The sequence below is a fragment of the Populus euphratica genome, unplaced genomic scaffold (assembly GCF_000495115.2).
Source record: "Populus euphratica unplaced genomic scaffold, PopEup_1.0 scaffold828.1, whole genome shotgun sequence".
Lineage (NCBI taxonomy): Eukaryota > Viridiplantae > Streptophyta > Magnoliopsida > Malpighiales > Salicaceae > Populus > Populus euphratica.
Window position 1 is genome coordinate 16,728 of NW_011500692.1, and position 13,580 is coordinate 30,307.

The following is a 13,580-nucleotide window of genomic DNA, read 5'->3' on the forward strand; positions in this document are numbered from 1 at the left end:
AGACTTGAAATGAGATGAAAATTGTTCCGTTTTATTTTTATTTTTTGAATCGATATGAAATATTTCAGTTATTTTTAACCAAACAGAACAAAATTGACAATATTGATACCAACAAATCAAAATAATTTAAAAATACATATATAAAAAATAATTTGTAGCAAAAAAATTAATTTTTTACAAATATATTTTCCAATCACAAAACTAAATAAAACCTTAGGTTTGGCTTAAGATACCATTTGCAGGTCATTCCAATCACAAAACTAAATAAAACCTTATTAGGTTTGACTTAAGATACCATTTGCAGGTTAACCAATTAAATTAGGACAAATTCAAAATAACATTTTTTATAAAGAAATAAAAATAAAAATAATATCATTATAAATAAAAATTTAAAAAATTTCTTAGAATTAATTGCCCAATCAAATAAGTCATGAATTGTTTTACCGGTCAATCGAGTTTGATTGAATTGACATCCAGCCCCACTAAAAAAAACCCGATACTGTTTAAGCCAATCATTAAGCCGAGTTTAATTAATATAATATTATAGAGAAATCTGTTATTTTGACACAGGCTAGTAGTACTCATGTTTTATTATATCTTCTATCCGTTTTGTCGGGGGGAAAAGATGAAGTTGGTAAGGGAGCCACCGAACCTAACCATTGTCTAGCACGTGACGGCACCAACATTTCTGCTTACCTTCCCTTGGAAAGGCAAAGTCACTGTCCACAACCCGCCCCCAACCTCCCCTCCACATTTTAAATTTTGACACGCCCCGAAGCCGTTACATCACTCTCTAGGCTCCTCCTTAACTCCACCTCTAGGGTTTCTCTACCTCACCAGTAGCCATGCTCTTCCTCCACCCCCGCAGTAGCCGCCACCACTCTCTCCTCCGCATCCACATCAAATTCCTCTCCACAATTTCCTCACAGCATTTGCACCTCCCACTCTCCTTCCCAACCTACATGATATGGGGCTCCAACACTTCCCTCGGCAAAACCCTAATTTCCACCGGCCTCGCCTCTTCCTTCCTCCTCTCCCCCCGTACCACCAACAAAACCCCCAAATTCGTCTACCTCAAACCAATCCAAACCGGTTTCCCTTCCGATTCCGATTCTCATTTCGTCTTTTCTAAACTCTCCTCCCTCGCTTCACTCCGTTCCTCTTCTCTCTCTCTCTCTGCTTCCAATTCCGTCCTCAATTCCTCCCTTTCCGCTGCCAATTCCCTCTTTGGCGACGATTCTAAGACCAAGGGTCGGAACTTAGGGATTTATAATTTGAATTTCTCTGAGGAGAACAGGTTTGTGAAAGATGGGGTTAATGTGGTTTCGGAGTTGGTTTGTGAAACTTTGTATGCATGGAAGGAGGCTGTTTCGCCGCACTTGGCAGCAGAGAAGGAGAATGGAGTTGTGGAGGATTCTGTAGTGTTGGAGACTTTAGAGAAGTGTTTGAGAAAAGAAGAGGACATAAAGGTAGAGGAAATGGATGTTTTTTGCGTGGTTGAGACTGCTGGTGGCGTTGCGAGTCCAGGTCCGTCTGGGACCTTACAATGTGACTTGTACCGGTATGTGGTCATTCTCTCCTGCTAATGAATGTTAATTGTCAATTGCTGCTTGTAGGATTAACTGACATTTGATTTTTAAATTGGGAATCAGGTTTTTGTTCAACGTTTTACAATTGATGTCCTCGGTTCTTTGTTTGACTTCAAATGAAACTTATAATTGAAGGCTGGACATTCTTGATGTTATTTTCACATGTTGATCTTACTTACACAAAAGACTATTTGTGGGCTTTTAATCTTTTTTTCCAGTAAAGATCTAAGGTAACCTTGAAAGTTGGTTAGGTAGTAATGTAACTAAATGAGAAGTGGAGAGGGAGTAAGGTCTTGAATTCAAGTCCTAATCTTACCATCCAAAGAACAAAAAATAAATAAATAAAAAAGTACCCAGCAATAAGCTGGAAGTGAATATGAACATCTTGCTTGGTGATTGTGTCTGTTCTTTGCCTAGGAACCTGAATATACGTGATACTTATTCATTTGAGGTCTGTGCTTTTGCAAAAAAGTGACAAGAATTTAATCTTTTGGTATTTGATATGTGCATTTGGTGTCTCATAGAGAATAAATGGTATGATGGAAGGAATGAAAAGGGAGTAAGGTCTTGAATTCAAGTCCTACTCTTACCATCCAAATGAATTAACTAAATAAGAATTTATGTAATCAACCAATGATAGTTGGGACAAAAAGTTGGTTGAGTTGAATTTGTGCAGTCTTTATCTTACAGGATATGTGACAGAACAGAACAGGAATGAATTCCGAAGTCAACCAAACTAATTTGGGACTAAAACTTAGTTGAGTTGATTGCTTTCATTTTGTGTCTCACGGAGAACATGCATTAGATAGGACACAAGTAAAGGAAGAAAGCTTGTATTCATTTTCTTTTCATCTGTTGTTTGGAGCTTCATTTACATGGCAGAAATGAACTGGTTTTAGTGAGATTTGTGTTTTTTGTGGCAATGATTTTGGCATCAGTTTACACCTATGTTATCACTATGCTTGCCTGGATGCAGAATTGCATATCTCAGTTATCTTACAAAAGGACAGCCTTAAATATATTCCGAGTCCAACAGTCACTCAATGACATTAACATTGTTGACAGTGTTGCATGGATGGATATATTCCAAGTCCAACAGTCACTCAACGACATTAACATTGTTGATGGTGTTGCATGGATAGATAAAATATCATATTAATATTCTCCCTCTTTGTGATGTATGTTAGCAGGCCTTTTCGCTTACCTGGTGTTCTTATGGGAGATGGCAGGCTAGGTGGTATTTCTGGAACCATTTCAGCTTATGAGAGTTTAAAACTTCGAGGGTATGATATTGTTGCTGTTGTTTTGGAAGATCATGGCCTTGTTAATGAGGTGCCATTATTGTCATATTTGCGAAATAGGTAATTTAATCATTCTTCTTCTTCTGGCTCGAATAATTTTGAATCAATTATTTGACTGCAATCTTGTTATGCATTTGATTCCTACATAATTGGAATATCACTTGGTATATTTAAATTGATTTTTGTTCCCATTTCCTCTTGTATTTTTCTAGGGTTCCTGTAATTGTGCTTCCACCTGTGCCACAAGATATGTCAAATGACTTGGTGGAATGGTTTGGTGATTCTAATGAAGCATTTAATTCTCTAAAGGAAATAATGATATCAACTTTTTCAGAAAGAATTCTGAGACTGAATGACATGGCAAAAAAGGCAGTGCACACTTTGTGGTGGCCGTTTACTCAGCACAAACTGGTACCGGAAGAGGCTGTTACTGTTATTGATTCAAGATGTGGCGAGAACTTTGCTATCTACAAGGTTAGTGTTGCCAAAAAAGGTGTCACTCACTAATTTACTTGAAATTATATTATGGAATGCCCTTTTTTCTTCTTGATCCCCTGCCCCTAGAAAAAAAAAATATATATTTGCTTAGGGTTTCTGTTTTCTTCTTTTCTCTCATAGAAATAGTTGCAATTGGTTTTAACTAAGGCCTCGTTTGTTTGTCACAAAGTAGTTTTCTTTTAGAAAATAGTTTCCATGGAAAATAGATTCCTGGAAAGTGTATTATTTTTCAATTTTTGGAAAGTGTCATGGAAAATATGGTGGAAAACATCTTCCAGTGCTTGGTTATACCATGAAAAATAAGCTATAAAATCACTTAGTAATGCATTTTTTTTTTTAAAGTTTATCTAACATATATAGAATATTAAATGTCTTACAATAAAAGTTTAATCCTCTTACAATAAAAGAATAATATATAAAAAGTGTAATGGTGAAAAAAAAAAGAATTTATTATATTATGTATTTATATATAGTTTATTTTATAAAATGTATACATATAATATAAATACTTTAAATATAATATTATAGACATATAACCTCTTTAAATATTTTTTAAGTAAAATTTATTAACATGTTTAGTTATATAATGAAAAACGAGTCGGAAATCATTTTCTAGTATTTGGACATATCAAAGAAAACAAGTTGAAAAATAATGCATTTTGAGTTATTAAATTTTTTAAATAGTAGAATTTTTATTTTAATCAAATATTTCTTTGGTGTTTAGAGAACATTGAAAATAAATTTCTTTTCTATGGTATTCTAATTTTATAACACAATTTATATGATTTAAAATGTATGATTATTGTATAGTATAACATGTTTTATATTTGAATGTATTTTCAAGCAATATTATTTACATTAAAGTATTATATGCGCTAATACATCAAATTATATATTAATATATCTTAATATCTTATTTCCGATATAAATATATTAGTAATTTTTTTAATAATATTATATTTTAAAGTATTTTATTAAAATATTTTTGTTCACACAAATGTGCACACACAAACACACACACACACACAAGAAAACACTTTCTAGCTAACAAACAAGTCGTAAGTGAATAAATTTCTATGTGCTAACAAATAATGCAATTGTTTGCTATATACAAATGTTCTCACCTTTCTTGTTAGAATTATTTTCTGATGTAAAATAGCCATTTCTCTATGCTTCTAAAGTTCATAGAATTTTCAGGTCCAAGGCAATCAGTTTATTACTCAACAATTTGATGGATGCGCTAGTTGGTGGACCCAAGGACCTGATGCTACTCTGCAGGTCAATTTTATGGCAAATAACTGCTTTTCTATTCTTGTTACACATTCCTATCTAATCATGTTGTAATTTCTGATCTTTTCAGTATTGCATGCTTCATTAGAAAATGTCAATTATTTTAAGGGTTAGAAATGCTATTTCAAAAGAAAAAACAAGAATAAGTTACAAGAATATCATGAGCCACTTGATTATAGGATCAATCAATGAGTTCCAAATTATTCTTATGATCCACTGGCATACAATTCTCTTGTAATCTGTTCTTGTGTGTTTTTGGGGAACTAGCCTTTCTCATAGGGTCGTTTGACAGCCAGAATCTACATTTAGAAACTGCTTTTGAATCTTTGCTTCTGACTTTTCTTTTCTATTCTAAATACCAATTTTCTTCTACTTGCATGTTAATTGCTTGTTCAAAAGATGCATTTTTTCTTTTTGCATATTGATTTAGTTAGTTCAATTGATGCTCATGCACCTGCGTGGCATCGGGATAGAATTTTGTATTCTTAATGGTAAGCTTGTTTGCTGTGGGTGTGCAGTGCCATCTAATATGCACTCAAAACTATTAGCAAATTTAGCTGTTAGTAACAATACAGATTACAAGCTAATTACTTCTTAAACAAAAATTAACATTACAAATGAAACTATTTTATGTACAAGCAAGTAAGAAGAAATTCTGTTAAATTTGAATCTCCTTAGCTGAAGGGGTATTGTTGCTGGAGTAATAGAGAATGGAACTGGAGAGTTTGTTTTCATTTGCAGCTATATCAGCCTTTTAAAATATTTAAGAAGTGAAGTTATTGGTGCATTTAGATTTGGCTATTCTGGAAATGATTTTGTAGGTTCATAGTTATATGCATATTATTTCTACCATTTGAATTATTGTTGTTCTTTTCCTTTCTGTTGCTGGAAGTCAATGCTTTCTGCAAAGTGTAGAAAAATCTATGTTAATGAATGTAGTGGAAGTTCCTTCCTTGAGGATTTCTGAAAGTCTTTCTGTACACAGGATTCTTTTAACTGTTTCTCTGGATTATTGGGAACTTTTTTTTCTGGATCTGACCCTCCCCTCATTTGCCAATTAATGGATGATGAGTTTATTAGGAACAACCTGAGGAACACACAACAGGATTATTAAAATGTGTGGTATCTACAGACTTGTGTTAGGGTTGCATTTTTCCTTAATTATTGAGTTCCCTGCTTTTAAATAAGCTATCCTGTTCAGAAGGTCCTCTTTCCAATCAAACGACGGGTTGCACTGTATAACTGTAACATGAAAAGTTAAACCATAACTAAACAAGTATTAATAGCCCAGAAGCATGTCTTATGACAGGTTTCTCTTCTTGGGCAAAATCCACTCGTATAAATTTCATATGTCACAAAGTACCATGGGACCTGCTGCTCTGTCAGTGTAGGTTATGGTGAGCCATGCTCACCTAGTAATTTCACAAACGCTAGAGATTTTACCATATGCCTCCCAAACTATCTTCTCTCATTAATGTTCACTTTTCTGCACCATTTGGTCACTTTTCTGAAATTCTTTAATGTGGTTACTTGTTTAGGTGGTTTCAGACTGAGCTTGCTAGAGAGATGGGTTATACTGCTGCAAGATATGGTCATGTAATGTTTCCAGAGAATGTTTACGAGCCGGTGTTGGAATGTGCACAGCTTTTGCTTGAGGGTGTGGGTAAAGGTTAGTATTTTTCTTCTGCCATTTGATGTTTTTTCAAGCATTTTAACTGGCATAATGTAATTAATTTTTTCATGTCGAATAACACTTGCTTAATTAACAATGAACATAACATTTCTTATGTGCCTGGTGTTTCAGATGTGACAAGTGTTCTTTTTTTTTTTAAATCATCTATGGGGTAAAGTTATAACTTTTAAAATGCATTAAAGTTATCCATTTTGAACTTCTTCAAAACTATCTTCTTCCCAACTTATCATGTTTGTTTGTACTTTTGCAGGGTGGGCTTCAAGGACATACTATTCAGATAATGGATCAACGGCAATTGAAATTGCTCTCAAAATGGCATTTCGCAAATTTTCATTTGATAATGGACTCCTTTTAGATTTTGCCAACAGTAACAGAACTGACAAATCTGTCCAACTAAAGGTGAACTTAAATAATCCTTATATCTTTCAGCATAACATTTCGGACATTGTTTCTTAAAAAATGCAAGAAATTCTGGTTTCAGAAAAAAATGGTTATTTCTGAGGTTACTGATTTTCTTTCCCAAGTAGGTTAATTTTTTTTTCTTCCTGATTATTAGTTGCTAGTGGGGATGTTTTAAACAGTGGTCATACTTGCACCTCAATTTACCTTGAATCCAGCAGTTGTAGAGTGAGTCCTTTAAGTATATTTTTGTCAAAAATGAAAACAGTCTAGGTAGATAGTTGTTGAGCAAGTGACATTGAAATCTGACCATTGTCCATGCTGGGTGCTTTACAAGTTTAAACTTAGTTCTCCAAATTTACTGGTTATAAGACAGTTTTTTATTTTAAAATGTAGCTTAACACTAGGGCACGTTTTATATATAGATAATTCCAGGGTGACAATCACGCCATGTTAGATTGTTCTGTGGTCTCCTTAATATGACTTCTTTTATTAACACATGCACGATTTTGGAATATGGTTAAAGCTTAGTAATTGAAACATGCATGTTTGTGCATTGAATGCTGTTTTTTTTTTTTAATTTTTTTTTCGATATCTATTGTATGTGGTAAGTAAAACATTATTGATTTCAAAAGTAAAACTCATGTACCATTGGTCTGTCTTGACACTGCCTTTGATAAGATTGGCTGAATTGTCTTTGTATCGCCTATGTGTCGTTCTACACGATAATTATTACAAATCTAAAGCATGAACCATTATGTACCTTTTTCATTCAGGAAGAGGTTTCTTCCAAACAGTTGCTGGTAACTTAGGTGTGGTTTTATTTCAGGTATTGGCTCTCAAAGGATCTTATCATGGTGACACTTTGGGTGCGATGGAAGCTCAAGCACCGTCATCTTATACAGGCTTCCTCCAACAGCCATGGTAGGGAATATTTTGGTGCTAGAAGCACAATTTTATGATGAATAAAACTATTTTAATTAAGAAGTTTCAATTTTTTGGGGCCATGCTTTACTAATTAGTGCTCTTGCACAAGGAAATCTCATTGATGCTGAAACCAATCATTTAGGATTGAAAAATTATAGGGTGATGAGCAAAATGGAAGTAATTATCTCAAAATGAGGCTTAGTTGTGAGAATTCATGCGCAATGAAATAGCTTCTATGCATGAGTTCCATATCATTGTTTTAAAAAACATAGCTCTTAAATCACTATATCATTCTGAGACTTTTGGATTGCTCTGATGTATATCCTAGTTGGTTTTCTCCATTGCTTCATAGAAATTAGTAAGACAAAACAAGGGAATTGAGTTGGGTTGGAATCCTCTTGGTAAGGATAGTGCTTGCATATTATGCAACATGTAATATAAATGATAACTTCAGTCACAGAAATGGAAATTATTCAAGAATGCTTTGACTCAAGTGGGCAGAACACGAGTGCCCCTGGCAAAGCTTGAGTTGGTTCATGTCAATGAGTGATGGTTTTTCAGCTGTTGTCAATGTGGAAAAGAGTGACTGATCACTTTGCGAGGGCCTGTTGATTAGATTAACTGAAATGTGAAGTGGATTGTAAGCATAACTAATTGGGAGGTAAATGTTGAGATTGTGTGCTGACAGCTTGGTGCTTTGGGTCAACAGTGGTTTCAGCAACCTGGTTTGGTTGTTGCTCTGCATTGAACTCTGAGAATCATCAATGTAGGAAGATAGTAATTCAGAGTAGATAGCCCAGATCATGTGGTGGTGGGTGATGACATTGATACTTTGAAGTGACTGTAATATTGATGCCTATATAGTGGTTATTGTTTTTTCTTTTGGCTTTTTAAGTCAAGAAGGGGATCTGATGATGTCGATTCAAGGAATTTTTGTAATTGTATGGATAGGTCTCTACTATCCCAAGTGAAAATAACTTAGCATTTTGTTGTTTCTTTAAGTTCTAGTTGGATCTAGAACTTGCATTATTTTATACTTGACTATTAGATGCGAATGTTGTGTGGAACAAGAAGAAATTCAGTTTTTGGAAATGTAATGTTTATGCTAGGAAAACCTGTTTATGAACCATGAAATAGGGAGTTGGAACAAATAAACAAAGTTCCTATTGAAAATTTGGCTAGCGGTTCCAAATTCCTTGCTTTAGGCTCAGTGCCTTGTAGATCCTTCTATAATTATTTTGGTCTCAAAATTGTACGTGGTTCTATAGGAATCAGGCATCAAATTCACCTCAATGTGCTCTTTTATTTTTTTACATTGACTTTATGTACTCAAGAAAAAAAAAGACGGTTAATTATCAGTGAATTAATTTATCTTTTACTTACCTCACGCATGTTCACAGGTACACAGGAAGAGGGCTTTTTCTAGACCCTCCTACAGTGTCTATGTCCAATAATAAATGGAATCTTTCTTTACCTGAGGGAATGCATTGTGAAAATATGATTAAGAAAGACACGAGTAAGTAAACTTTTGAAATGCACTTTTTAAATTTTTATGTTGGCTGCTGTTATTTTCTATTGCTTCCTGATGTGCACTGACATTTACAGACTTCAGCACTCGTGATGAAATATTTGACAAGAGCAGGGACAAATCAGATCTCACAGGAGTTTATTCCTCATATATATCGCAGAAATTATTACAATACCTTGGATTAAAAGAATCTATCCATGTTGGAGCATTGATTATCGAACCAGGCAAGAGAATTATTATTACAATACCCTGGGTTAAAAGAATCTGTCCCGTTGTGGCCAATTTTATTTTCTTGATTTTTTTTTTGTTAACTTCATCTTTGAGGTCTCTTGCTTCAGAAGTCAATTGATGATTTCTTGATATCTTATTTCATTTCTTATTGTTGGAAAGGATGTGTGGCATCGTAAAAGAATTTACCTTGAGTTTCAGCAGCTCTAGTAATTTCCTGTACTAGTGGATGTTGTCTGGATAAGACAACCCTTCATCAGCATAGTTAACCTGAATTATGTGAATCATCCAAGAGTCTTCGAATGATATCTGTATTGTGCAAGTCCTTCAAAAGATTTATGGTTTGTATGAAAACATTTTGGAAACTTAGATCCTTCAGAATACTTTATTCCCATGGCCTTGTCAATTTTTAAGTGGCCTTTGATTTTAGGCAAACAGTGTTTCCAAATTTTCTTTTATGTTGACTCCCCAGCATTTCATTCAGTTGGTTTGGAACTTAATATCCAAGACTTGAATGCATGCGCTCACACTCTCGCTAGTCATTTGAGTCTTGTGTTTACCTTGCAACAAATCTCTATATTATCGAAACTCCTAATTAATAGGAATTGTGAATGCCTGGTCTTTCCTGTGGTCTGTGCACGAGTGCAATTTTTATGGAAAGAGTTCTGGGTTTGATTGAAATTATGAATTTCAATATGGTTTTAAATGGTCTTTGCCTAATTGGCTTGAGACTATTTTGCAGTTATCCAAGGTGCTGGTGGAATGCTTATGATTGATCCACTTTTCCAAAGGGTGCTTGTAAGTGAGTGCCGAAGTAGAAATATTCCAGTTATATTTGATGAAGTTTTCACAGGTTTCTGGCGTCTTGGAACAGAGGTTGGTATCCCTTGCATCTCATTCTCATTTGTTCTTCTCTTGTTCTTTCTGCTTTCCATGTTGCTTTCATCCAATATAATAGAAGTGTTGAATTACATACATTTCATCTACTTTCTTGAAAGTGTCCTTATTGCCCCCCCTCTTTCAGTCTGCAGCAGAACTACTTGGTTGTCTACCTGATATATCCTGCTTTGCAAAGCTGATGACTGGCGGGGTTATACCCTTGGCTGCAACATTGGCCTCAGATGCAGTTTTTGATTCTTTTCTTGGAGAATCAAAGGTGATGTATAGCTGTGGGTTTGTTTGATTCTTAGGACACCTATGCTTTCTTTTGAAGTTGACCAAGTGAATTTTTGAGATTATTATAGTGGTTTTTCATTTCGCTCACTATTGTTATTCGTCATTGCACTAACTCACAATACAGACGAGGATCAGAGGCTACATGGGGAAGTGGCTTCTTTGATTCAACTTTCTCATTCCTACTCGATTATTTCCTTGATATCATAGATGAAATCTTAGTTGATGCTTCCTTCAATTTTTGCCGAAGTAGAACCATATTACCATTTTATTTTTTCACTTTCTGTGGCTCAAACTTTTGAACTAGCATAATGAGTTTAGGTTCTGAAGATTTGTTCTTGGAATAACATGCTAGTTAATTCAATCTGAAATTTAAGCAGTCTGAGTTTATTGCATTTTGAGTTACAAGGTTTTTCATGTGGTTGTGAAAGTAAAATTTGCGATCAAGAATTTTTGATATTTTCTTCCACAACCAACTTTCAAATTCGAATATTCATTTCTCTCTGTATCCTTCATTTATTTATGGATGCGTTTCCTAAAGAATTCTGTACTGTGTGATCTAGAGTCTAGACTGTATAAAGAAACTGCTTACATTTATTTGTTTCTGGCTGTAGCTCAAAGCCCTTTTGCACGGACACTCATACTCTGCTCATGCTATGGGGTGCTCAGCAGCTGCTAAATCAATTAAATGGTTTAAGGATCCTCAAACAAACCATAATATTATTTCTGGGCGAAGATTGCTTAGGGAGGTGTGTATAATTCATTTTTTTGTTTCCTCATTGCATATCAGTTTCCAGAAGTTGATGTCTGACAGTTTCCACAATCTGGAATATATATGACAGCATGCCTTGGTTGTGATACTGGCATGGTTGCCATTCCTAAACCAAAACCTTAGGCAGGAAGCATTCCATGCTGTCATTTCAAACTCAAAATGTGAATTGAAATTTCAGAATCTGATCTGGTTCAAAATGTCGGCAATTATTCAAACCTTCAAGATCTGACATGTAGAATTTTAATGTTATACTATCTCAACAATTGTGGTATTGGGAGAAAAAAAATATTTGACATACTTCTAGTACAGTCTTATAGGACTTCCCTCCTCAGCACCATAGTCATTTTCAAATGCTTTACATTACCATTGAAATATTAGCTGGACTTTCTTTGTCCTTTGATTAGTTGGGCACAGTAATCTGCATTTTTTCCCTTTCAGTTTTCATATTGATACACCAGAAACAGGTTATGTTTCAATCTGTTCAAAACTAATTTTTCCCAATGATGAAATAATGGTGATCTCCATGCCATCTATGAATTTCATCCAATATTTTGCATTTAATGCTTGCAGTTATGGAATGCGGAACTGGTGCAACAGATCTCATCACATCCTTCGGTTGAAAGAGTGATAGCATTAGGAACTCTTTTTGCTCTAGAACTAAGAGCAGAAGGGCATAATGTTGGGTATGGTCACATTCAATTACTTCTGTGCCACTTTTTGGACATGAATGACTTTCACAGTTATCCAGCAGCTGTGATTCAGGGTGTTAAAATGTATATATTTGTTCAGCTTGTATTGAGATTGGGTCTCAATGTTTCCAACTAGTGGAAGCATGAAACTTCGTTATAACAATTTTATCCTCCAAAAAATGATTCCTACATGGAAATTCAACCATTTAATGCTCCAAGTAAATGGTGATTATTGCATGATATTTCAACCACTCCATGTAGTCCATGTTTGATGCCATGATCTTCCTTCTTGTCCAAGACCATTGTGTCTGGGTTCACGCTTAAATGAATTAGCAATACCTCTGAGAATACTTGGCGGTTCTGACACTTGGCCTTAACCAAGTAGGGTTGCCCGACACTTGGGCTTTACAATTGTGTTAAGCCATGGCCGCATTTGTTTAGCAGGTAGCATGAATATCATCTTTAGTTGCATCGGTAGTGTTTGAAGTCATAAGGTGTCGTGCATTGTAGTTCATGATTATCCTTTGTTTTTATTAGTTTCAGTCCTACTGGATATCTTCCATGCTGAACACTATTTAATTATCTTGTATGGTTATGTGCCAAGGTATGCAGCTTTTTTTCTTTCTGAATCTATTTCCATATCCCCTTGTAGTGACTTCATCAGAATCATCAAAATCATGTTACTTTTTTCTTTCTTGGCTGAAACTTGATGATTCTCTGATAGCCAGTGAATTTTTTTAGGTATGCATCCCTCTATGCCCGCTCTCTTCTTCAGAAGCTCCGTGAAGATGGTGTTTACATGAGGCCTTTGGGTAATGTCATATATGTCATGTGTGGGCCATGCACATCTCCTGAGATCTGCACAAGCCTACTCATTAAACTTTACACGAGACTTGAAGAGTTCACCCAGGTACAGCAGGGTTCCTGCTAATTATGAAAGTCTAGCTAATGTTTTTTCTTTTAAAAAATAGTGAACGAGGATTCAATATAAATAATGATTGTGATACTAATTTAATAATTTTCTCTTGTCAACTGAGATGGCACCTTATGCTAGGTGTTGTATTAATAAGGGAAAGTGTTTTCTTCATAGGAATTAATGACAAGTATTATTAAATCTTAAATTTACAGCTTTATTGATTTAAGAAAGAAACAAACAAAAGTTTCCTATCACATTAGGCTGTGTAGAGCTGAAAGCCAATGTTCCCGGGGTCTTGTGGTTTGGTGTTTAATTCCAAGCCCTAGCAACCAGGATTCAAACCTTGTTTTTTAAAGGATTAATCTTGTCTTGGAAAACTTAGCCCGTGTTGTCTCGAAACGATATTTAAAAAAAGAAGAATTAGCCCGTGTTGTCTCGAAACGATATTTTTTTAAAAAAAAAATCAGTCAATTTTAACTAATGATAGCAAAATTATTCGTCTCCACCAGTATTTTCAAGAACTTGATATAGAGATAAGTATCGAGTATTTCTCCATAAAAAAAAAGGGAATGGAGGT

The 13,580-nt window shown here is 34.7% G+C and overlaps 1 protein-coding gene across 2 annotated transcripts; it reads left to right on the top strand.

Moving 5' to 3' along the window:
- Window positions 1-665: 665 nt before the first annotated feature.
- On the top strand, window positions 666-13,208 carry LOC105116015 (bifunctional dethiobiotin synthetase/7,8-diamino-pelargonic acid aminotransferase, mitochondrial-like). Of its 2 annotated transcripts, XR_840457.1 has the most exons (15): window positions 666-1,561; window positions 2,780-2,950; window positions 3,103-3,364; window positions 4,586-4,666; window positions 6,227-6,347; window positions 6,622-6,770; window positions 7,600-7,694; window positions 9,098-9,213; window positions 9,303-9,449; window positions 10,196-10,329; window positions 10,478-10,609; window positions 11,241-11,375; window positions 11,969-12,081; window positions 12,829-13,146; window positions 13,178-13,208. XR_840457.1 is itself a non-coding variant. In XM_011013147.1 (14 exons), the coding sequence occupies exons 1-14, from the start codon at window positions 846-848 to the stop codon at window positions 13,016-13,018; spliced, it is 2,562 nt and encodes an 853-aa protein (XP_011011449.1). In that variant the 5' UTR covers window positions 666-845; the 3' UTR covers window positions 13,019-13,157. The 2 variants fall into 2 exon arrangements, 1 of the variants encoding a protein (XP_011011449.1); XM_011013147.1 differs by lacking the exon at window positions 13,178-13,208 and having other exon boundaries at window positions 12,829-13,157.
- Window positions 13,209-13,580: the final 372 nt, after the last annotated feature.